The sequence below is a fragment of the Danio rerio genome, chromosome 2 (assembly GCF_049306965.1).
Source record: "Danio rerio strain Tuebingen ecotype United States chromosome 2, GRCz12tu, whole genome shotgun sequence".
In the NCBI taxonomy this organism is placed as follows: domain Eukaryota; kingdom Metazoa; phylum Chordata; class Actinopteri; order Cypriniformes; family Danionidae; genus Danio; species Danio rerio.
This window is the reverse complement of record NC_133177.1, coordinates 13,365,212-13,388,101: the sequence shown is the minus strand read 5'-3', so window position 1 is coordinate 13,388,101 and position 22,890 is coordinate 13,365,212. Positions and strand designations below refer to the sequence as shown.

At 35.5% G+C, this 22,890-nt stretch overlaps 1 protein-coding gene across 31 annotated transcripts in view; it reads right to left on the bottom strand.

Moving 5' to 3' along the window:
• The window catches only part of kmt2cb (lysine (K)-specific methyltransferase 2Cb), a 189,975-nt gene that overhangs the window by 80,884 nt on the left and 86,201 nt on the right, over positions 1–22,890 (bottom strand). For all 31 annotated transcript variants that reach the window (XM_009298109.4, XM_017351380.3, XM_005163297.5 and 28 more), the window contains exons 9-14: positions 21,079–21,250; positions 17,718–17,832; positions 17,445–17,617; positions 17,011–17,306; positions 5,123–5,209; positions 376–1,070 (exon numbers count right to left, since the gene is read on the bottom strand). In XM_009298109.4, coding sequence (XP_009296384.1) covers positions 376–1,070; positions 5,123–5,209; positions 17,011–17,306; positions 17,445–17,617; positions 17,718–17,832; positions 21,079–21,250 — 1,538 coding nt within the window. The remainder of the gene's footprint in view (positions 1–375; positions 1,071–5,122; positions 5,210–17,010; positions 17,307–17,444; positions 17,618–17,717; positions 17,833–21,078; positions 21,251–22,890) is intronic.

The following is a 22,890-nucleotide window of genomic DNA, read 5'->3' as shown; positions in this document are numbered from 1 at the left end:
ATGAACATTTGAAATTATATAAAATGTCATTACTGTTATTGAATATAGATGCAGGTTTACGATTACAGGGATAAAATTGTGAGATTAAATGTCATTCTGAGAAACAGGAAAACAAATTCACAATTGCAAGAAATCATATTATGCTGAGACAAAAAATAATAATAATGTGATTTGAAAAAAATAATGTCTCAATTTTAAAGTCAATCTATGTGATAAATTCCAATTAAACATCATTAAATATATAGTTACAATAAAAAGCCACAATTTAACGTCATTGATTATGTCTAAGGTTATTAATGACAATTATTAATTTGCAATCTTGGGAGGGCAAATTTAATCAACACAGAGCTGATTATATAAAAGTATATGACTGACCTGCTTGACTCTGGGTCTACCAGGGGAAAACTTCCTCTTAGAGATGGCTGGCTTTCCCATGCCGATTTTTGGAGTGATTGGAATGAAGGCAGATGAAGGCACATTGCTGATGGATTCTCTTGAGACAGCCTGAGTCAGAGCCTGAGGCTGGGATGTCCCCTGGACAACTAATAGCAACCCCTCAGGTTGCCTGTGTGGAGGCTGCTGTAAAGATGTACTCTCCTCCACCAGTGAAGTCAGCTTGGCTAAACATCGATGATCACCATCAACAGTGATATCATCCATTTCCTTAGTGTGGATCTCAGGAGGAATAATTTGTTCCTGTACTATCTTCCTCTGGCTCTGAATCAATGGTGTATTTTCAGAAGTATTAACCTCAGGCTCTACAGTTACTCCATGTGCCTCTGCAGAAGGTTCCTCTGTGAATAAAACCTCCATGGGCTCTTCCTCATGGGAAGTACAGGCTGGAGCTGGCTCTTTGGTGGGTGATGGGTTGATTTTCTTCTCCTCCAGGCAGGGTTTGCTGCCATTTTCATTTTTGGAGATGTTTTCTTTCAGTGAAGCTGACGTCTCTGGAGGCTCCTCTGTTTTAAAGAATGTCTCAAGCTGCTGAACCGTCGACGTCTCTGGAGCAAAATCAAGTTTCTGTTCGGTCTGTTCACCTTCAGGACCTTTTGTCTCCCGAGGAGATGCATCTGCAAGTACAAGAAGCAGAACATGCTAAATGAATTTAGAACCACTGCAAGTCAGAAGGTACAATTTGAAAACAAAGCCATTGTTATACCAATACTGACCGTGACGTTATGATTTTATGAAGAAGCCATATGGAACAAATTTGCTGTTTTAATGTACTTCAAGAATCAAGACGATTCGTGATGTGTTTTTCATGTGTACAGTTATACAGATAAAATATAATTAGCGGTGTAATGTAAATCAGCTCAGCTTCATAGATTATCCATTTCTATAGACTGCTGTATGATTCAGGAATCTGTATTCTATCTTTGCACTATAATCATTGCTGTTGTCAAATTTTGTTCAAAGAGAACACAAGATATGGGGTTTTTGTTGAAGTAACTTGATTATTATTACGAATTGTTGTAAAGTTACAAGATAAAATGGCGACTTCACAATTTTCGAAAAAAAGAAAAGAAAAGCAGATTGTTTAATTTTAGAATGTCTGCTTACTTGTACAGTATGTATGTATGTATGCATGTATGTGCAGAGGGTAAAAAAAAATATTGAACGTGTCATGATTTTTAGGGTAAATATATTTTTAAAGGAGTACTTGACATTTCCAGTTACCCAGTAAAAACCCAAACAATCTAAACATGAAAATAAAACACAATAAAAAAATTTCAGAAAAACAAATTAAATGTTTTTATTACTTTTATAGAAAGTCTTTGTTTTGGTAATGACATATTCAAGATTTCTATTTCTATGTGTGCTTCAACAGAGCCTTCAAATCTTGATCATTCCGTGGGTCTCAACTCTGAACTTTAGTTCTTATTTTCAATTAGATTCAATTCAGGATATTGGCTGGACTAGAGGTCTGCATTTCCGTGGCTGTAGCTGACCAGATTTCTTGTGGCACAGAAATACATTTTCGAAAAAAAATGTGGTAGCGGTAGGTAACTGGTGTAATTTGAATGGGAGTGCGCAGTCTAACCATATGGCATTTTCGACTCCCGATTGTCAGGGTTCTGCCACTTTGGTCTTGTAAATTCTTGTTTTGGTGGCAGAGCTCTGACACTACTCAATGTCTGGTCCTGTTTCTGTCTCTGTGTGCGCGCGCGCCGTCGTGGGTGTACGCAGAGTGTGCGCGCTGCCACATGATGTGGCCGCGCGCTCTGCGTCCCTCAGACGCGCGCGCTCTTGTACTAGTGTTTGTGTTTGTTCTGTCAGCAGCGCGCTGCTTTATTCTCGGCGCCTCCGTCTAGTTGGTTTCAGTTTTGGGTAGGCGCTGAGATGAAGCATGCGCGTTGCTTATGTGTGAGCGCACGGTAAGGTGTTTATCTATCGTGTGCTCGTGTCTTGCGTCTTTTGTCAAAGCACGTGGCTCGGTGTTTACATTGTGGTCACGTGCTTTTGTCGTGTGCTTCAGTGTTGTGTTATGTGAGCGCATGGCTTGTATTGTCTCTCTGTGTCATGCGCTCTCCCGTCTATTGTCTAGTCCCACCCTCCTTGTTAACCCATCATTAGTTAATTGTGTTCACCTGTGTGTCAATTTACTTTTTGCTTTATAATCCCCCTCATGTTTTCAGTCCTTTGTGAGTTCGTCGTCGAAAGTTTCCTGTCCTGTTGTGTCTAGCCCTGTCTTGTCCAGCCAGTCAAGTTTGTTTGTTCATTTATTTGTTTTATTAGAGTTTTTCCCCCTCGGGGTTGTCTGTTTTGCCTTTTTGTTTTCATTTTATAATTAATAAAAACCCATTATTGCTGCACCTGAGTCCTCGCTCCTTTTCCCCTCACCGACCGTGACACCGATTTTATTTTTAGAACAGCGCATCTGTAATTTCCTCATTCTTATTGATCACCGGTCCAGCCAGTACTCACAACTGTTACACATGATGAACACATGACCAGTGCTTTCTGCACATGCTTTTTTTTTTCGCACAGTCTGTGTGTGCATCATCTGCAAAACAGTCCTCAGAGAGGACTTTACCATGGCAGACCAAAAGAAAATGTGCTGTCCTTGAAGGACATTCAGCTTGCATTAGAAGACAGTTCTACAGAAAGTACAGAAAGTCAGATTACTGTTTGCAAACCCACACGAGGCAAGTCTGTATGGGAGTCTTTTTCATACGTCATAAACACAAATGGAAAAAATGACCCTTTGTGGGATGTAATAATAATACTTCAAAGTTTTACCCTTTCCAAAGTTTTAACCTCAGGTTTAAGGTGGCACTCATGTCTCATCACAAAGAGACAAACAAAACTGATATTTACCCTTGCACAACCAACAGTTTTATCCGTTTATTCTCTCCTTTGGTAGTACACAATTTAAACGTGAGATTTTGGAAATTAGATCTAAATTTAGCGGGAATGGTCGGGTCAGGTAGCAAATTATTCTAAGTAGGCAGCGGGTAAACAAAGATTGAATATACAGCAGTCAGGTGTGGAATAAAACCTCTCAGGAGCGGGACTATAAAAACAGTCCCATGCAGACCTCTAGGCTGTACCATTCTAACAGGTTTATTTTCTTCTCAGAAACCAGTCGAGAGTTTCCTTGGGTGTGTTTGTGATCATTGGTTATTTCTCAGTATGCATTCTTTAGCAATCTTTGTTTTCTCGTTTAACGCCATCATTTATCGACTAAGTTCCAAAATCAAGACCGCAAGAACAAAAGATGTGTAAAAGAACCCAGATGTGTTCTTGATATCGAAAACCTCAACTTAAGTGACTCGCTCTAGAAGTTACTGCGACTAAATAAAGTGGGACATGCAGCATTTTATATACCTATCTATTATTAAAGATTAGAGATATAACTTATGTATCTCAGAAGTTTCCCTAAATGAGACGGTAAAAGTAAACATTCACATGAAAATCTTAATAAAGTCATTAAATATCATTCAATTATTCATTTTCTTTACGGCTTAGTCCCTTTATCAATCTGGGATCGCCACAGCGGAATGAACCGCCAACTTATCTCGCACATGTTTTTTTTTTTTGCAACGGATGCCCTTCCAGCCACAACCTATCTCTGAAAAACATTCATACACTCTCACATTCACTCATACACTACGGACTATTTAGCCTATCCAATTCACCTGTACTGCATGTCTTTGGACTGTGGGGGAAACCGGGGCATACGGAGGAAACCCACGGAGGAAACTCAGCTAATATTAATTTACACTTATTAAGGTCAAAGGGTTGCTTTCTAAATACTGAGAGATTTCAACTGCTCTCTGCTATTTCCATGCCCTTTTACACTTCCTTTACCTCATGTGTTCAATTTTTTTCCCTGTGTCATTTCATTTTATTACACACAACTTTTCTAACTATTTGGTTTTGTTTTCTTTGTATGTATGGATTACTTTGATTGTTATTATTGTTAATCTGGTTTTAATCAACAGCACCTTTAGAAATATGTATCCTGAGAAAAATGGTGATGTTTTCTACACTTTTTACCAACATTATGTATGTACAGTCAAGCATTACTGTATGTACGTTTTGTTTCAACTTTGACAATTTTTAACCATGATTTCAATGTATATACAGTCATTCAGCTTAACAATAACAGACCCAACATACCAAAACATTTTGTCAGACATATACAGATAATCAATCATTTGATTATGTATTAAGTGACTCAATTAAAGGATCACAGTGCACTTCTAAAATACAAATTAATTGTCATTTGCCATATTTACACTTTGCCACTATCCTTCTAAACAATGTTTCACCCGTTTGTCAGAAACATTTTTGGTAACACTTTATTTTTTTGGTCCATTTGAGTATTAGTAGACTGTCTGCTTAATATCTGTTTATACTGCTCCTTCAACAGACCTTTGACTATAAGGAACTTTGCAAGTACATGTCAACTTACATTAACCCTAACCCCAACCTAAAAGTCTACTTATAATCTAATAAAAATTATTTGGCATGTAGATGCAATGTAACTTAAATTCAACAAATGGACCATCAAAATAAAGTGTGACCAGGTTTTTAAAATATTTTAAAACCAAATAAAACTGATAATTGACACTTTTTTATTTTTAATCACTCAAAGCAAACAGAAAAGACAAAGTACCTGAAGTCATTTCTTTTTCTGCGCTGTGGTGTGAGGTTTCACTGGACTCTGGCTTGGTTAAATCACCACCAACATCTGCACCAATTTCTAAAGAAGGGGGGAAGAAAAAGTCAAGGCATGACATGTTGTATAATACAAGCTGCTGTAAGTACTAGTGGAAATGATTACAGGATTAGTAAAACAACTCAACAGTTGAAGCACAGAGGGTAAAATGTGAATGAAGACATATGGCATGTGTGTTGTTCAGAAAAGATTGTGCTCTAAAGATAACACAACAGCTTTGACCAGTACACACATACTGGTGGTAATCAGCACCACTTAATAAGAAAAATTAATCCAGTTACCTATAAACATGCTGTACTATATTATTTATAGCATGCTTTACTGTCCTCGTTATATGTTTAACATCACTCTCTTGTTCAAAATGTGTATAGAGAGTAAGTGTATGCCTGTGTGATTAAGAGAGTATAATTGGCAGCCGTGCGCAGGTCACACATGAGGAGGTACCACCCCTGTGAAGCTTGGGCTTTGCAAGTCTGGTAAAAGGCCATAGCATGCACAGCGGAGGTGGCCTAGCCCAAAGCAGCACAAGCTCTGGCATTAGGAGATGAAGAATGCTTAAGTAATTTAGACAGGAGTTGTAAATGATCCTGCCAGGTGGAGGGGACAGGTCAACCCAAATTAACCCAGCACTGAATGCTATTTTGCATGCACTAGAACTCTCTCTCAGATTTTGCATCTGCTCTTTAGGAAACAGGATGGCTCTGAAATAAAAATCTGATGTGCCATTTTTCCAGTTTCATAGGCATTTCACTGAGATTTTTTAGTGATTGGTCTTCTAAGCAAATTCTATTGTTGTTAAGCCAACATAATTTCTAGGGATCAACTGAAGGGGAACACACAATCACATAAGACTCTATGGCTATTGTCCAATACGACTGACATCCACTGAGAATTAGACAGCAGACTTCTTTTTATTCAGAAAACCAGAGATACGTCATGATTCTGGTCTAAACCTGTGGCTGCTGTAATAGAGAGAGGATACAGGAATGTGATACCAACCCTGGAATTAAGTTATTTAGCTTATCTTCTAATTACAGGAATTACATTTTCTACTTATTGGCAGTTATGTCAGATTAAGTTACTTGTGAAAACCTTTAAATGTTTATTGTCAATTGCAAGATGTAAGTAGACAATTAAAGGCAAACACAGTAAAACTTTTTTATTGAATAATACATATGTTACGGATTATGAATGTAAATAGCTCCACCACGAAGAGTCATTTGTTATGTTTAATTGTATTTTTTATTACTTTATTATGTTTATTGTAAAATGTGCCACATATGCTTTTAATGAATCAACAAACACAAAGTCAACAAACACATAGACTGCTGAGTATAAGTGTGCCCTTAGTATAAAATGCATGTTTAATAATGCTGTCATATAACTCAGCTCTTGATGTCCCTGGAAAGTAAAAAAATAACCATACACTTTTTCAAATGCCATCTGTTCATGCAGAGGTTGATATTAATTCCTGGTTGTCTTTTTATTTATATTATAGAATCAAAATACAACACAATACATTTCTGTTGGTCTCTTTTGACGCATATAATTTATTAATTTAGCCTATATTAACTAATATTATTATAAGAATTTATTGTAACACTTATAGGTTTATATTAGACAGCTCACTCACTTAATGTAGATTAAATAAACCTCCACTACTGAAGTTCTACTCTGTTTGTTAAAATGTATTATTGCAAATTAAGTATTATAGTTTTGCACATATTTATTTTAGAGTAAATAATAGTGTGTGTGAGTGAGAGAGAAAGAGAGAGAGAGATTGAGAGGGAGGGAGAGAACTGTGTGTCAGAGCTTACTAATATTCCCAACAATTCCAAATATTGTTAATATACAGTTGAAGTCAGAATTATTAGTCCCCCTTTGAAATTTGAAAATTTAAAAAAGCAATCAATTTTTCACTGATAACATTTTTTTTCTTCTGGAGAAAGTCTTATTTGTTTTATTTCGACTAGAATAAAAGTTTTTAATAAAAAAAAAAAAAAAAAAAACATTTTAGGGACTAAATTATTAGCCCCTTTAAGCTATTTATATTTTTTCGATAGTCTACAAAACAAACCATTATTATACAATAACTTGCCTAATTACCCTAACCTGCCTAGTAAAGCCTTTAAATGTCACTTTAAGCTGTATAGAAGTGTCTTAAAAATATCTAGCAAAATATTTTTACTTTCATCAAAGATAAAAGAAATCATTATTAGAAATGAGTTATTAAACTATTATGTTCAGAAATATGTTGAAAAAAATCCTCTCTCTGTTAAACAGAAATTGAGAAATAAAATAAACAGGGGGGCAAATAAATCAAGGGTCTAATAATTCTGACTTTAACTGTAAAGCTTCTGATTCTTGGGGCATTTTAAGGAGTAATAAATGAGCATTAAAATATTGATATTTTAATATTGTTTTTACAATTAAATACAATTTAAATGTAGTTTTCAATGTTTTAAATATTTTTATTTGCTTTTTAAAATAGTTTAGTATTGTTTAAAGTAATTGTATGTGCTTTAGAACTTTTTTTTAATGTTTACATTTGTAATAGTCTTTAGATTATAATAACTTCAATAAATGGTTAAATAAATGGTGGTTATGCACCATTAAGAATTAAGGTTCCAGGAAAGGATACAGTAAGTTTTCATAAACCACTCAAGCACGTCTGATCACCTGCTGAGACTCAAAGACATAAAAATGGAGTCACCATGGTAACCTCTGACTTAAGGTCATGACAAAAGACTAACAGTCTGATAAGAATATTTTCTTCTCTTTATTTTCCCTATTCATAATCTATCAGACACATATGGGGTCTATCTCTGAAAATTGTTTGACCATGACATGTAACAATTTAATGTAATGGAGAAAAGAGAAAAAAATGAAAAGCTGAGAGAACATTCAGCTGCTACAGACCAAAAGACAGCAGGCATTATCTATGGAGATGAAATATGTTAAATCTTTAACCTTAAAAAGCCAATCTAAAATCAATGTTAGGGTCAAGGACCAATGAATAAAAGCCTGGCAGTCATCTTAAAAAGCCAGTAGCAGCAAAATCATTCAGCCACCCTTATTACTAAGTAACAAATGTAACCTCTTTAGCTGATATTTGAGGAAAATAAAATTACATTTATTTGGTCTCTTTTTTGTTTGTTTTAATATGAGGGTACGTTATTTCGGATCTGTTTGGTCTATTCCCATTTAATTGTTCAACGTAGAATTACATGGAGGGAAATATATACAGGGTTTATATATATAAATATATATAATGTCTAGAAAAATATCTAGTAAAATATTATTAACTGTCATGAAGGCAACAATAAAATAAAACTATTATTACAAATGAGTTTTGAAAAAAATCTCTCCGTTAAACAAAAATTGGGGGGAAAAAATATACAGAGGGGCTAATAATTCAGGGGGGCAAATAATTCTGACTTCAACTGTATATATATATATATATATATATATATATATATATATATATATATATATATATATATATATATATATATATATGTATATATATATATATATATAGTTTAAGACAAAATTATTAGCCCCCTATAAAATATTTCATTATTTTTCAAATAACTCCCAAGTGCTGTTTGATGGACTAAAGATTTTTTCAGCACATCATTTTTAAACATAACAGTTTATTCAGGAAGCTTCGAGTGTTTCTAATACAAACAGAAACACAATTATAATCAAAAATTAAAAAAGCTTGGAGGTCAAAATTATTAGCCCTCTGATGGTAATAGTAAATAGTGTAACCCTTTTGCTTGATAACAGCCATCAGTCGTTTATTGTAGCTCTCAACAAGTTTCAAGCATGTCTTCTAAGGAGTGTTAGCCCATTCTTCCTTAGCAAATATCTCTAGCTCTTCCAGATTTGTTGGTCTTCTGGCATGAACTCTAGACTTCAGTGTTCCCCACAGATTTTCTATTGGATTCAAGTCTGGGCTTTGTGCAGGCCAGTCAAGGACTTTCACTTTGTTCTGTTGGAGGTAGTACTTTACCATCAGTGAGGTATGCTTTGGGTCTTTGTCATGCTGGAATACAAAGCGTTGACCCAAACCAAGTTTTGTTGCAGACTGATTGAGGTTATTTTTCAAAATCTTCTGGTAGTCTTCCTTTTTCATCTTTCCTTCAACCCTGATAAGATTTCCAGTTCCAAGTGCACTGAAACACCCCCATAGCATTATATTCCCACTGCCATGTTTCACTGTGGGAATGGTGTTCTTTGGATTAAATGCCTCTCCCTTCTTCCTCCAAACATAGGCAACATCTCTATGGCCAAAGAGTTCTAGTTATGTCTCATCTGACCAAAGGATACATTTCCAGTATTCATTATTTTTCTCTAGATTGTCCCTGGCAAACTTCAGTTTAGCTTGGAGGTGTCTCTTTTTTAAAAGTGGAGTCTTCCTTGGTCAACAACCTTTCAGTCTACTCCTTTGCTGGGCTCTAGTGACCGTCTTTGCTGAGACATTAATTCCAGACTTGGCTAAGTCATTCACTAGTGTCTTGGCAGTTGTTCTTGGGTCTTTAGAAACCTCTCTTACTAATTTTCTTTCCAAAGTTTTGGAAATCTTTCGCTTTCTCCCTCTGCCAGTCATGTTTTCCACGATGTGGATCTCATTAAACTTCTTGATAATACTTCTCATGGCACTTCTTGACACTTGAAAACACTTTGATAAACATGTATATCCTTCTCCTTCTTTGTGAGCCTCAACAATTCTTTTTCTCAAGTCTAAACTTATTTCTTTTGTCTTTGTCATGCTGACAGAATGCAATATCATACTATTTGTTTTTCAAGACACCAGTTTTAAGCTTCAAGTGCAATTTAAAGGCTTAATTAGGTTAATTACCTTTACTAGGCAAGTTAGGGTAGTTAGACAAGTAATTTGACAACAGTAGTTTTTTTTTTTCCTGGAGCCAATCAAACAAATAATTGCTTAAGAGGGCTAATAATATTGACCTTAAAAAAATTATATTATTTCACCCAAACTAAAAAAAAAAAAAAAAAACTTTTCCAGAAGAAAAATAAAAAAGGAAATGCCGTGAAAACAATTTTCTTGTTCTGTTTAACATCACTTGTGAAATATTTGTAATATACATATATATACGGTTGAATTTATGTGTGTGTGTGTGTTTTAGAGACTAGTATTTATAAATCTCAGAATTGGGCTGGGAGCTTGACTGACAATGACATATGTAATGGCAATCATCATGTGCATACAGAGATAATGCTAAAATGTAACACCATATATCTGTATGGCATGTTTTGATCTGTGCAATAAAGAGACATAACCTACCTTGGTTATGCAAGCTCAAAATGAAACAAGTGAAATTAGCCCCATTTTGAAGAAAACTTTATGAATGGGTGTCAAACTCAGTTCCTGAAGGGCCGTAAGTTTCAACCCTGCTCCAACACACTTACCTGAAGGTTTCAAACAAGTCTGAAAGGCTTCATTAGTTTGATCAAGTGTGTTGAATTAGGGTTGGAACTAAACTGGAGGTTCCTGCTCTCCAGGGACTGAGTTTGATACCTTCAACTTAAGGTAAACACTGATTCGGCATTTGAAGCTAGTTAAGCTGTGGTCACACTAGGGACATGTGAATGTGAATTTCTGTTGTACGCGCTGCGAAAAGGAGCGGGATTAAACAAGATACTTAGACATTTACAAAATCAAGTGATTGGTCCACATTTAAAATTTCTGTCCAGAGAGGTCATGTTTTGATCTTCAATTGGTCTCACGCACTCAAGTGATGTGATTCTGCAGGTCAAAGTTCACCAAGCTTAAACTTTGCAACATAGCCATCTGCGAAACTTGACGCACAACCTTGCATTTCCGGTCTGACGCATTCGCATGCGTATAAATGAAAGTCTATGGGATGAAAAACTTAAGTCTTCTGTAAAGTGGTGTGATGTTTTCTTTTACGCAACAAAAACATCTAATTGATATAGATCACAAGAAACTACAGTTTAGCACACAGTTTAATGTAAGCACAAGTTCAGGGGACCCTTTTGCACACTAAATATCTATGAACCCAGCGTAGGATGAGACAAGATATTTCTCCTCTGTACCTAGATTTGCACCAGGATGAATAATATTGTAAAGGGCCTATGGGCAGTCGGCTCTCTAAAGGATTGGGAACACTGTTACTAACACTGTGCTGAATATTTATGCAGTGACTGGAAGTGTTAATGTACCACCCACCCAAAGCTGGTTGAATAAAGGAGTGGGCAGTATGGCAAAAATATCACATCACTAGTTGTTCATGAAATTCACAATTTTATCACGATTCTTTGCATTGATGTTGGTTTTACTATTCTGCAAGTTGTCTAAAAGCCATAAAAAGCCTTACAAGAAAAATAAAATAAACAAAATGGCAGGCATTTGGGTCAAAGTGGGTGAAGATAAAACAAATCACTGTTGTAATTTTTATAACAAAGAAAAAAACAAAGATTTGTATTAAAAATACATAATATACAAAGAAATCAAAACTGTTTATTTTACAAGTATCTTAAGCAACAGCATTCAAGAAAATTAACAGAAATATGTGTACATGTCATTTTGTTTGTTTGTTTGTTTGTTTGTTTGACTAATATTAAAGGTATAGTTGTCAGTGGCCAACACTGACTTCCATAGTATAGATCTTTTTGATTCAAACTTGATTTAAACATTGTGAATCATGTTAAACAGATTCCAGACATCACCACCATGAACAAAAATTGATAGAATTACAATGTATCCAAATTACAATTATTCCCTAATAAAATTGGTAGCATATTTAGTCTTTTGGTCTGCTGTCAATTTAAGACCTGCACACTCTCACACACATGTTTTTCTCCTAAAAATTAATGTTTTTTTTATGGCTCTTTATAGCTCTTTATAGAGCGCAGCCTTAGGCTGGAGGTGGTCTGGTTCGGCGACCACAGGATTTCATCTCTGTTATTCACAGACAATGTTGTTCTGTTGACTTCATCAAACATGGACCTTCAGCATGCACTGCGGTGGTTTGCTGCCGAGTGTGACGTGGCTGACATGAGAATCAGCACCTCCAAGTCCGAGGCCATGGTGCTCCATCGGAAAAAGGTGGTTTGCCATCTTCAGGTTGGTAAAAAATCCTTACCCAAGTTGGAGTTCAAGTAGCTTGAGGTTTTGTTCACAAGTAAGGGAAGGATGGAACATGAGATTGACAGGTGGATTGCAGACCATTGAGGTGAAGAAGGAGCTAAGCCGAAAGGCAAAGCTCTCGATTTACCGCTCAATCAACGTTTCTACTCTCACCATTGGTCATGAGCTTTGGGTCATGACCGAAAGGACAGGATCTTGAATACAAGTGGCCAAAATGAGTTTTCTTTGCAGGGTAGCAGGGCACACCCTCATAAATAAGTTGAGGAGCTCTGTCATCAAGAAGGAGCTCGGAGTAAAGCCTCTGCTCCTCCACATTGAGAGTTAGCTGAGGTTGCTTAGGCATCTGTTTCATATGCCTCCTGGATACCAACCAAGGCAGGTTTTCCATGCATGTCTCACCAGGAGGAGGCCTCAGGGAAGACCCAGGACATGCTGGAGGAACTATGTCTCTCTGCTGGCCTGGGAACACCTTGGGACCCCCCTGGAGGAGCAGGAGGAAGTGTCTGGGGAGAAGGAAGTCTGGCGTTCTCTCCTAAGACTGCTGCCCCTGCGACCCGGCCCCAGAAAAGCGTACGAAATAGAGATGAGATGAGTTTACGATTACTTTAGACACAATAACTAGCTGTTTATGCATAAACCTTGTGTTCTGACAGTTTTAGCAAGATCTGATGTGAAAGATAAACTAGTCCTGTAAAGAGATGCTGTTTAAAGTGTGTGCAAATCATCCAGATGAAATGTTTACCACAAAATGTTTTGAATCTTAATGTTTACCACATGCACGTCATACACTTGATATTATGAATAAATGCATTGTTGTGTGAGTGTGACAGTGACAGAGTTGATAATAATATTATTAGAGTTAATATTTGACGTGAATGTATGTCATGTATATTAAGATAGAGAAGTCAGAACTGCAAAATACTACCGTAGCAAAATACTACAATATTTCTTCAAAAACAGATGAAGGGTACATTTTAATTGACCACAATCAAAACCATCATTTCGCACACTCCTAGTTGAATGTAAAGCTGTAAAAAATTACACATAGAGTTTAGCAGGAACATAAAACATATTGCAGATTTATAAAGTGAAACCACCTTTAGTCTTCTAGTGTAAAACTGAACTGTGCTCCACAGAAGATGTAAATCAAATGGGTTTGGAACAGCATAAGGATAAATGGACTGTAATTTCACTTTTAATAAGGAATTGTTTGAATGCGTCACAACCCTTTTTATCCAGATATTTGAAAGCACATATGCAGAGAACAGCACAAAAGCAACACTTTTTAGAGTGGGTTAGCTTTCCTCAGGCAAAGTAGGCCAAGTAAAAAAAAAAAAAAAAACTTTCCTCTGGTCTAGACCATTTCAGACTAATTTAGACAGATCTAAGGCATGCAAGCCTATGGGATGCTCTTTTACTTCAACAAGTTTTTGGTCTGAAGGACTGGGTACCTCACAGAGCAGCCTTTGCCCCCACGTTATTAAGACTCCATACTAAACACATTGGACCGTAAATGAAATAGTAAAGACCCCCCCCCCCCCAAAAGGCAATAAGACACTAAATGTAGATGATGAAACACAAACATTTTCAGAAACCAAACTGAATGATATTTGAAAGCACAATGTTAACCAAACAGATAATAGTAGCCATTGACTTGCAATGTTTTGCAATGTACTTACTAATCATGCAGGTTTGCTATAAGTTGAGGGTCAGTAAATTAGATTTTACTATGAATTATGCCTCAAGTACAAATATTATTTATTTTATGTTCTAATATTTACCATATGTAAACTATTTGTATATTTAATGGTGTGTTAACAATAGGCAAGTTTGTTTCAATAAAATATTTTGACATTTCAGAGGTATAAAAACATCCTGTATGTTACAGAACGCTAAACTTCTTTGAATAGATTGCAATCTGCTAAAACAAAATGTTATAGATTTTGCCACTTCATTACATGATAATGTAGCTAAACCCCACAGCACTTACTTTTACACCACTGCCTTTTAAGTTCTGAAAAAACATTCACGTGTAGTTGGTAAATAGCAAGAGAGGCAAATGCAGGTCTAAGCAGCATCCAACAACAAAAAACAACTAACAAATTGCTGTGCAGTGCTAAGTTGTGGAAACACACAGTATTTATATTCCCTTCCTTCTGATACCAGCAGTTAAAAAGAGTGGATTTTTCTTTCTTTTAATGAATTGCCAAACCACATCAGTAACAACGACCTGACAATATTTTTCCACTCTGTTTGTTTACAAACAAGACAAAAGGACACAACAATTTTGTTGTTGATTGTTGATATGTACTGAGTATTTATTATTTTTTTAAAAACTAAATCAGTGTAACCCATCTTGTTCTTTAAGTCTCTCTTTTCCCCCCTTCTATTTTTCTCTGCTTTTTGTTTCTTTGCATTAATATACACCACCAATGACTCAGAAGGAATCAATCAGAAACAATGAATCACTGCTCAAAAATCACATTCAAATTGCACTCAATTTGACTTCACACACAGAATTTATAGAATGAGCAAATAAATGAAAGATCCATCTCTTCCATGCGTGGCATTAAAATGTATGGTGTATGAAGATGCAGTATGAGAAAATTATAATGAAAAAAATATGAGAGAAAAAAATGAGAATAAGATGATGTTAACAATCATACTGGCAGAGTTTGAATGCTTTTTAATAATTCCTAAATGCAAACCTTTTCATTTTTGAGCACACATGCTTGTAGATAACCCTAAGACTAACATATTTATAATAACACCCGAAACTTGCCCTTTGATTTTAAAGGACTGTTGGAAAAAGGTGATATATTAACCAAACTTCTTGGCTGAGTGTGATACGCCTTGCATACTAATGAAGCATTTTTGCAGAAGTTGATGAAGCTGATAGAAATGCAAAGGCCTGATTGTCTAAAATAAACTCAAGCTCTGCAGCTAAACTTCCTGTGAGCAGAAATGGGTTGAAACTGAACACAGAATATTTGCAGTTGAAAAGTCTTATGCTAGAATTCATAAAAAAAGAGGAAGTATGTATGGGTACAGCCGATGGAGGACTGGAGTATGATTGACAAGTGACAAATTCCACTAAACTCCACCTGTCAATATCAACTCTGTATAAAAGCTGGCGTCAAGGAAATATAAATTGTTGCGCACCTTCTAAATGAAACCTTGGATTTCATTGAGGATACCAGAATTCTGTGAATTGAATTATTCATTTGTATCCAATAAATTACTAATATTTTGACATAGAAGAAAACCCTCTCTTGACTTTTATTTATTGAACACGCATGTAATTGATTCTATATATTCCAACAGGTCCTTTAACAGTCACCAGTCTTGTGTAAAGCACCTTCCTCATTACTAACACCCTCTCTAGGTCCTTATGCCCACTCAAGTTGTAAGCATTAGAAAATTGACAGTAAGATACAAAAATAATGATTAAATTGTCAGAATCTATGACCAAAGAGATTCTGTGACGGCCACCTGTCATACACTTCTTAATTCTGTATTATTTTTTACAATATCACTCAAATACAGTTTTGGTTTTTGGTGGTTTTGGATTACAGTGTTAGTTAATGTAAATGTTTTAGTAACATTAGAAATAGACCTCAAAGAAGGAAATACCTGTTTTTTCTCATCATAGTCATGTGTTGCCCATTATATTTGAATATAAATGTGGATATAAATGTGCCTTTATGCAACAAATCTTTAAAAATAAGGTATAAAATACTGTAAACACTGATAGTGTATCAAAAACCTTATAATGGGTTGCAAACACATGCAATGGGTTAATTTTTCCAAGATCAATATTTAACTTTATGGCTTATTCCCACTATACAGAGCAGTACAATAGCTAGGCATGTGCCGGTATAAGATTCTGACGGTATGATAACCTTGAATAAAATATCACGGTTTCACGGTATTGTGATTACTGCTCTAAAATAAATTATCTTTAAATGTCTGGGTAAAACACAACAAATGTTTTCCCCTTTGAAAACAAGTTTTTGGATACTGTTGTCCTAAAAAACAAACAAAATGTAAAAAAAAAAAATCTTACACACACCTTAGGAACAGGATTACAAAAAATGTTGGCAGTTTTAAAATCTTGACTTTTCCAAACCACGGTATACCTTGAAAACGGTTATCGTCCCATGTCTAACAGTAGCCTTATTAATACTTATAACAACGGTCTTAAACTAAATTCTTGTAGGTCTGCAGCTCTGCACAAAAAGTTTGTCCAGAGGAGAAATGGTCATGCTCAACTTAGCCTGGTTTCTTTTAAGTTTTTTTTTTCCTTCACTTTTATCAATTGGTAAAAAGTTCTTCCTCGCCACTTCAGTGTTTGGACATTCCAAAGGGAAAATTGAACCACACTGAACTAAACTGAACTTCAACTCTGAAAACTGGACTGACAGTTATGTTTTACTTGAACTTCTATGTTAAGCTGCTTTGACACAATCTACATTGTAAAAGTGCTATAGAAATAAAGATGAATTGAGTTGCAAAGTATAGCTCCAATCACCTCCAACTCAAACCTGCTTAAAAGTCGTTAGTAGTCTTGAACACCTTGATTAGTTGGAACAGCTGTGTTGTTTAGGGTTGGAGCAAAACTGTGCAGAGCTGCGGCCCTCCAGCAATCGAGTTATGGCCTATAAGAAAATAAATTTGGTCTTACCCATCATTTGTTTCTCATTTGTTGTTTGCTTCTCTTCATTCTGCATCTCTCGAACAGGCTGATGAGGTTCTATATCTTGAACTTTGGCAGGCTCAGAATCATTATTTGATGGAACTAGTTGTGTTGATTCTTCAGCACCCACATCTGATTGAATCTCCGCCTGAACTCCATCTGCTTCCGTGCACACATGACCCGATTCAATGCCAGTGGTTCTACAGGTGGAACATATGTGATCTTCTTTGGGCTGGGGATGTGTGTGACCTTCACTCGGTCGTTCACACTCTGGGTTGAACCACCTGAATAAAAAGAGATTGCTAATAACTGCATCTAATTCACTGCATCTATAACTAGGCTCAAAAGATGAACTTTTTGAATCTGCTTAAAGGAACAGCTGACAATTCAATTCAAAGTGCAGATCTGCTCTGGATATGTACCTTTTGCATTGATGGCATGAAAGCAAGTCTTTTTGGATATCGGGAACTACATTGCTAGGACATAAGCAGGAGAGGGTGGTGTCCTGTTGATCGCCACAGTTTTGGCACAGTAGGCTATTGTGGTGCCATTGTTCACTGCTCCTTGTGCCACATTGAACACACATCCGACAGTTCTATAAAAATACAGCAACAATTAGTTATAATTCATTAAATACATTTTTATTTCATTTCATAATTTAACATGAGAACAATAAAATCTAGAGCTGCCCATACCTTACACCTCCAGCCATTGGTGGGGATAGAATCCATAGCTGGCTTCAAGCAGAAAGTGTGATAACCTTTGTCGCATACATCACACACTAGCATTTTAGTGTCTTCTCCAGGCTCCCTGAAAAATACAGAAACACAATCAATTTGTCCTTTCCTACAACTAATTCCATTGATGCATAACATTTATAACACATCTCTGGCCTGTTTACACCTGATATTAGCATGTGCTTTGGATGATAAGTTCTCAAGCAGATTAGGAGGACACATTGTATGAGGCTCCGAAATATAAGGCTTGGATGCAGCTGCTCGGCCATGGAAAATCATGCAATAAAGCCCTTTATGCATTGCTCTTGAAGTAATCGGAAAGTCACACAAAGGCCAGTACCTATTGACCGTTTTCTTCAAAGCGGAAGTGCACTCATTTTTGTAATTGTTTTGAAACTTCCGATTCAGCTGCCTATGAGAGAAATGACTAGGAATAATTAAAGGGAAAAAATGGTCAAACTACTTGCACTACAAATAAGTTGTTTGCATGAGTATACAGACAAAAAAGAATCATATAATAAAAAATTGTCAGTTTGCAACATTAAGCAGCATATCGATCTATTTTTAGTGCCTAAAAATTAATGAAAGTAAGAATAAGATCAATTGACTGCAGAGAGTTGTTGACTTCTGTGCAATGCCTACCACTAGTGGTATCTGAGTTGCCGTTGTTCTCAATATGCTTATTTTATGCGGCCGCCATTTAAAAAAAAAACTAAAGCAAGGTTGTGGTGGGAAGAGACCCGGAAGTAGAGGATCAGGATTGTAAACATTGCAACAACATTGCTGTTGCCATGATTTCAAAGTTCGGATATGGTGTAAACATCACTTTAATTTCATTTAAGTTTAATTTAAACAATTAAAAGCATATTAGGTCTCAAAAAAAATCATAATCTTTTAAGAGTAATACACTTAAGTGTCGTCCTAGGCCTTAAGTTCATGGCACCAGGTAAACACTGTGGGGATGCTTCCCTGCTTCAGCCTATGTAACCCGGTGAGCAAAAAAAAATGCAGTCCTCTGTAGTACATCCTCATGTTGTCTGAAATAGTGTTGTCCCGGTACTGAAATTTTAAAAATGGCCGTTTCCTGCTAACATTTAGGCTATGTCATTTTGTTTTGCTAATTTTAGATATTTTTATATATTTAAAATATTTTTTTTAAATATTTTTTTCATCGAGTCGTTTCAATTCGATATCTCTGTGCATCTTGGTGCATTGACGATGCTTACCATACATAATTAGATTTTTTCTTCACAACACAAGAATTTTTAAAATTTAAATTTATAAATATATTTATATTTATTTATTATTTGTAATAAAATGTTGTTCTTTAATACAGCAGGAATATATATGAACTGTACCCTTAATCTGACCTGCTAAAAAAAACCTGTTTCTGTATCTATGAAAACATCCAATAGATGCATAGAAAACAGCATGAGAATTTATTGCAAATAAACTAATGTGAATATCAGCCCGCTTGCTTTTTGAGTGCTGACAGGCTAGGTCTTACACCCCTATGATTGGTTACTGTCTTCACCTGCTCAACAGAAAGGGCTGCGATCGGCTTTAGAAATGAAAGCGTTGTTCACCGATGGCGGTCTGTATGCGCATAATAAACGGTTTTCAAAGGTAATTCATAATAGACACAGTGGACAAAACTCACACCTCAGGCACGCTCATGTCTGGATCCACAAGTATCGCTTTAACAGCCAAGAGGACAGGAAAAGTTACCTCACAAACAAGCCAGTGGGTGAAATGTCCAAAGTGAGAAAGAGAGGTAAAGATGGAGTATTACAGCATTTCTTCGTAGTAGTGAAATAGCGGCTTGTGTGCTGTGCGTCTTCATTTTAGTAAGAGCGTTATTTACTTGCCCTCACCTCCTTCACCATAGTATTCTACTGCAACATTGTGCATAGTAGATAAATGACGTCATACATAGTAACCAGTTATGATCTATCACTGAACCGATATCAATAGTTTTGACAGCCCTAGCAAAAAAAAAAAAAAACGATGCAGCACATAAAAATCTATCAGAGTTAAAGTATTATACTTATGGAAAATATGTGCTAAAGTAAAAGTGGAAGTAAGAAAAAAAAACAACACACCAGTGAAGTACAGATACAGCCTTTTAGTACTTAAGTACAGTAGTGAAGTAGTTCTACTTTGTTACTATACATCTCTGATTGTGACTAAGTCTAATATAGTGAAATAATCATTTCAACAACTTGAGTTTGATAAATGACATCTAAAACATGTGTTTGGTTAAGAAAGCATTAGCTAACTAGTGCCTTTTTCCCTTAGCTTAGCTGAAAATGAGGTTCAATATCCCTTTTTATTTTCACGATTCTTTCAGAACGGATCTTTGGGTCACTCGGAAAGCAGTGAAATTATCAATTTTGTGCCACTTTCTGTTGGCTGGTAAGATAAACAGCCAGGTATACAGATGCGAACGCTGTTCCTATGTGACTCCGGGCGATACTTCTGGGTTTCTTCCCACCGCAGCCTCACTTTCCCTTTAAAAAGAGCCAGCCACGTGAAATCCGTCTGTTGCTTCCACTTTGTTATGATATCACTAACAGCTGACCATTGGATATTTAGTAGTGAGGTAATGTCAATAATTGGCTTATTGCATGGGTAGCAACCTATCACACTACCATACTTGAACTCACTGAGCTCCTGAGAGGAGCCCATTCTTTCACAAATATTTGTACAAGTGATCTGAAGTTGTTAGATTTTTTACACCTTTGGCTGTGAAAGTGATTGGAACACATTCTGATTTGGCAATATGGTGGGCATTACGAATTGTGACTTAAGTATATAGTAACATCCATATATAAATTAAAACAGGGTGGGGAAATGCATCAACTTTGCCATTGAGATACATCAAAATTAGTCTCTTGTGTAGAATGCAATAAATTGGGAATGATAAAACTTCAATTTGCAAACTACAAAAAAAAAAAAAAGAAAACATGAAGAAACATCTACTAAAGCTTTCAGAATTACTCTGATTAAGGAGAGCCTAATCTCATTATTCTTAACAATTTATTTAATTAGTCAAGAATGTTAGTTAGCATAATGGATTTTCTGTTTATGACTGAGACCTGACACTCTGAAACAATTTTCTAAAATGAAGATAATAAAGTTTTCATTTCTTTCAAAAGAAGGCAAAACCACCAGCCAATATGTACAGGCTGAGAAACTAAATATCAGTGCAACATTTTCAATTACTTTTTAAATCATACAAAATGGCCATTCTAGTTAAGCCCTCTACAGGAATTATGCACATAACATAAACTGGGACAAAAGCTTGAATGCAACTCACTTGCATGTCTGACAGACTTTACACTCAGGGCATTGCCAGCCTGCCCTCTTTAGAGGAGTTACGCTGATGTCCAGACACATGCCGTGATAGTGCAACCCACAGCTGGTGCAAAAAAACTGGTCTAGGAGATCCCCAGGGCTATCGCACAATATACAGTTCGCCTCCTCTTCATCTGGGGAAAAAAAAAATCCATGAGAAAATGCACTATAAGAAAACCCACCAAAAACTACAGCTAAAATGGGTACAAACATACTTCATTTAAGCATAGCATACTGAACTTTCTTACAATACTTAGATTAATCAGCATCTAAATGTAAACCTCTAAACTAAATGTGCAGTACAGGTGCACATTATACAAATTTTTTCATAATTCTATTTAACTTTTACAATTAAATAAAAGAACAATTTGATGATATTATAATAACTGATACTACTGAGCAACACAATAAATTGAAATAAAAGAGGTTAACATGATTGCCTCACAGCAAGAACATCAATAAGTCCCTGGATATACAAAAACTAAATTTTGTGTGTAATGGGAGATTGTGTGGGTGTTTCCCAGCACAGACTGATGTACTCTCAGTTCTGGGTTGCAGCTGAAAGGGCATATGTTGTGTAAAAACGTAAAAATCGCCGTAATAGAGAAATTGGCAGTTCATCCCCCTGTGGCAACCTCTGATAAAGCAGAAAATAAGCTGAGGGAAAGTGGGTTAGAAAAAATGTGACCGTTTTTATATAATTTAAGGTCAAAAGAATAATACATTAATTGCATATATTTTTTTTTATTCACGCGTATGCATTTCTATTAATATCGACTGCATATATTTTTAATTACTTTATAGTTGTATTATTTCTGTATATTAAAGGGATTCTCTAAATCAAATATGCCCAAACAAGGGTAAAAATTTGGCCCATGGTAATCTTTGATTTGGCCCCCCACGCCATCTGAGAATTATCTAGATATTGTGATGTCAAATTTAATGTAACCTTATATTTGTTTGTTTTATTGTTAGGCTACAAAAAGAAGCTATCTGAAATTAAATGTTTCAATATAACAGTTGTAAATTAATCAGATTTAGTTTAAAATATACTTATGACGGATAGAGGACAATATAGAGACTTTGGTGAGCGAATTAAGGTACATGCTACTCAGCATTGAACTCCACTATGTTATAAACGTGATTGTTTATGTTTTTATTCCAATAAGTTATCATCAAAATGTTATATTGCATTAGTTAATACGAGTTAAATTGATACTTTTTATTTTTTAATGTTATGAAATGAATAAGGAAATTACCCATGGCAATTTTAATTTATTTAAATAATATTTTATAGTATAACAGCTTCTCCGAATACTTTTTGACCCATTAAATATTTTTGGCCAATCAAAAAATTATAAAATTAACTGAAGTGCAGTCAGTTTCTTTTAATGTCCAAGACATTTTAACTTAAACTGACAAATAAATTTGTGCCAGCCGGGGTTGCTCATTCATGTTAATTTTTCCAACTGACAACTACTCGAACATTAGCTGATTTATCAGTATAGAATATTAAATTAACATTAAATAAGAAAAATAGTTCATTAGAATCTAAATCTGTATCTTAAAATTACACAAAAAAATAGTATGTCCTTTTTTTTTTAAACGCAACCAAAATTTTAATTGCATCCAACTCCACCCAAAACATATCAAAACAAACCATGGATTCACAATTCATCAGATTAAGAAGCACCTGCAGCATTTCTGAATATAAATAAAAAGAATGAAATTAATAGATCTATACTAAATCCTTTTCATAGAAATAAGACATTTA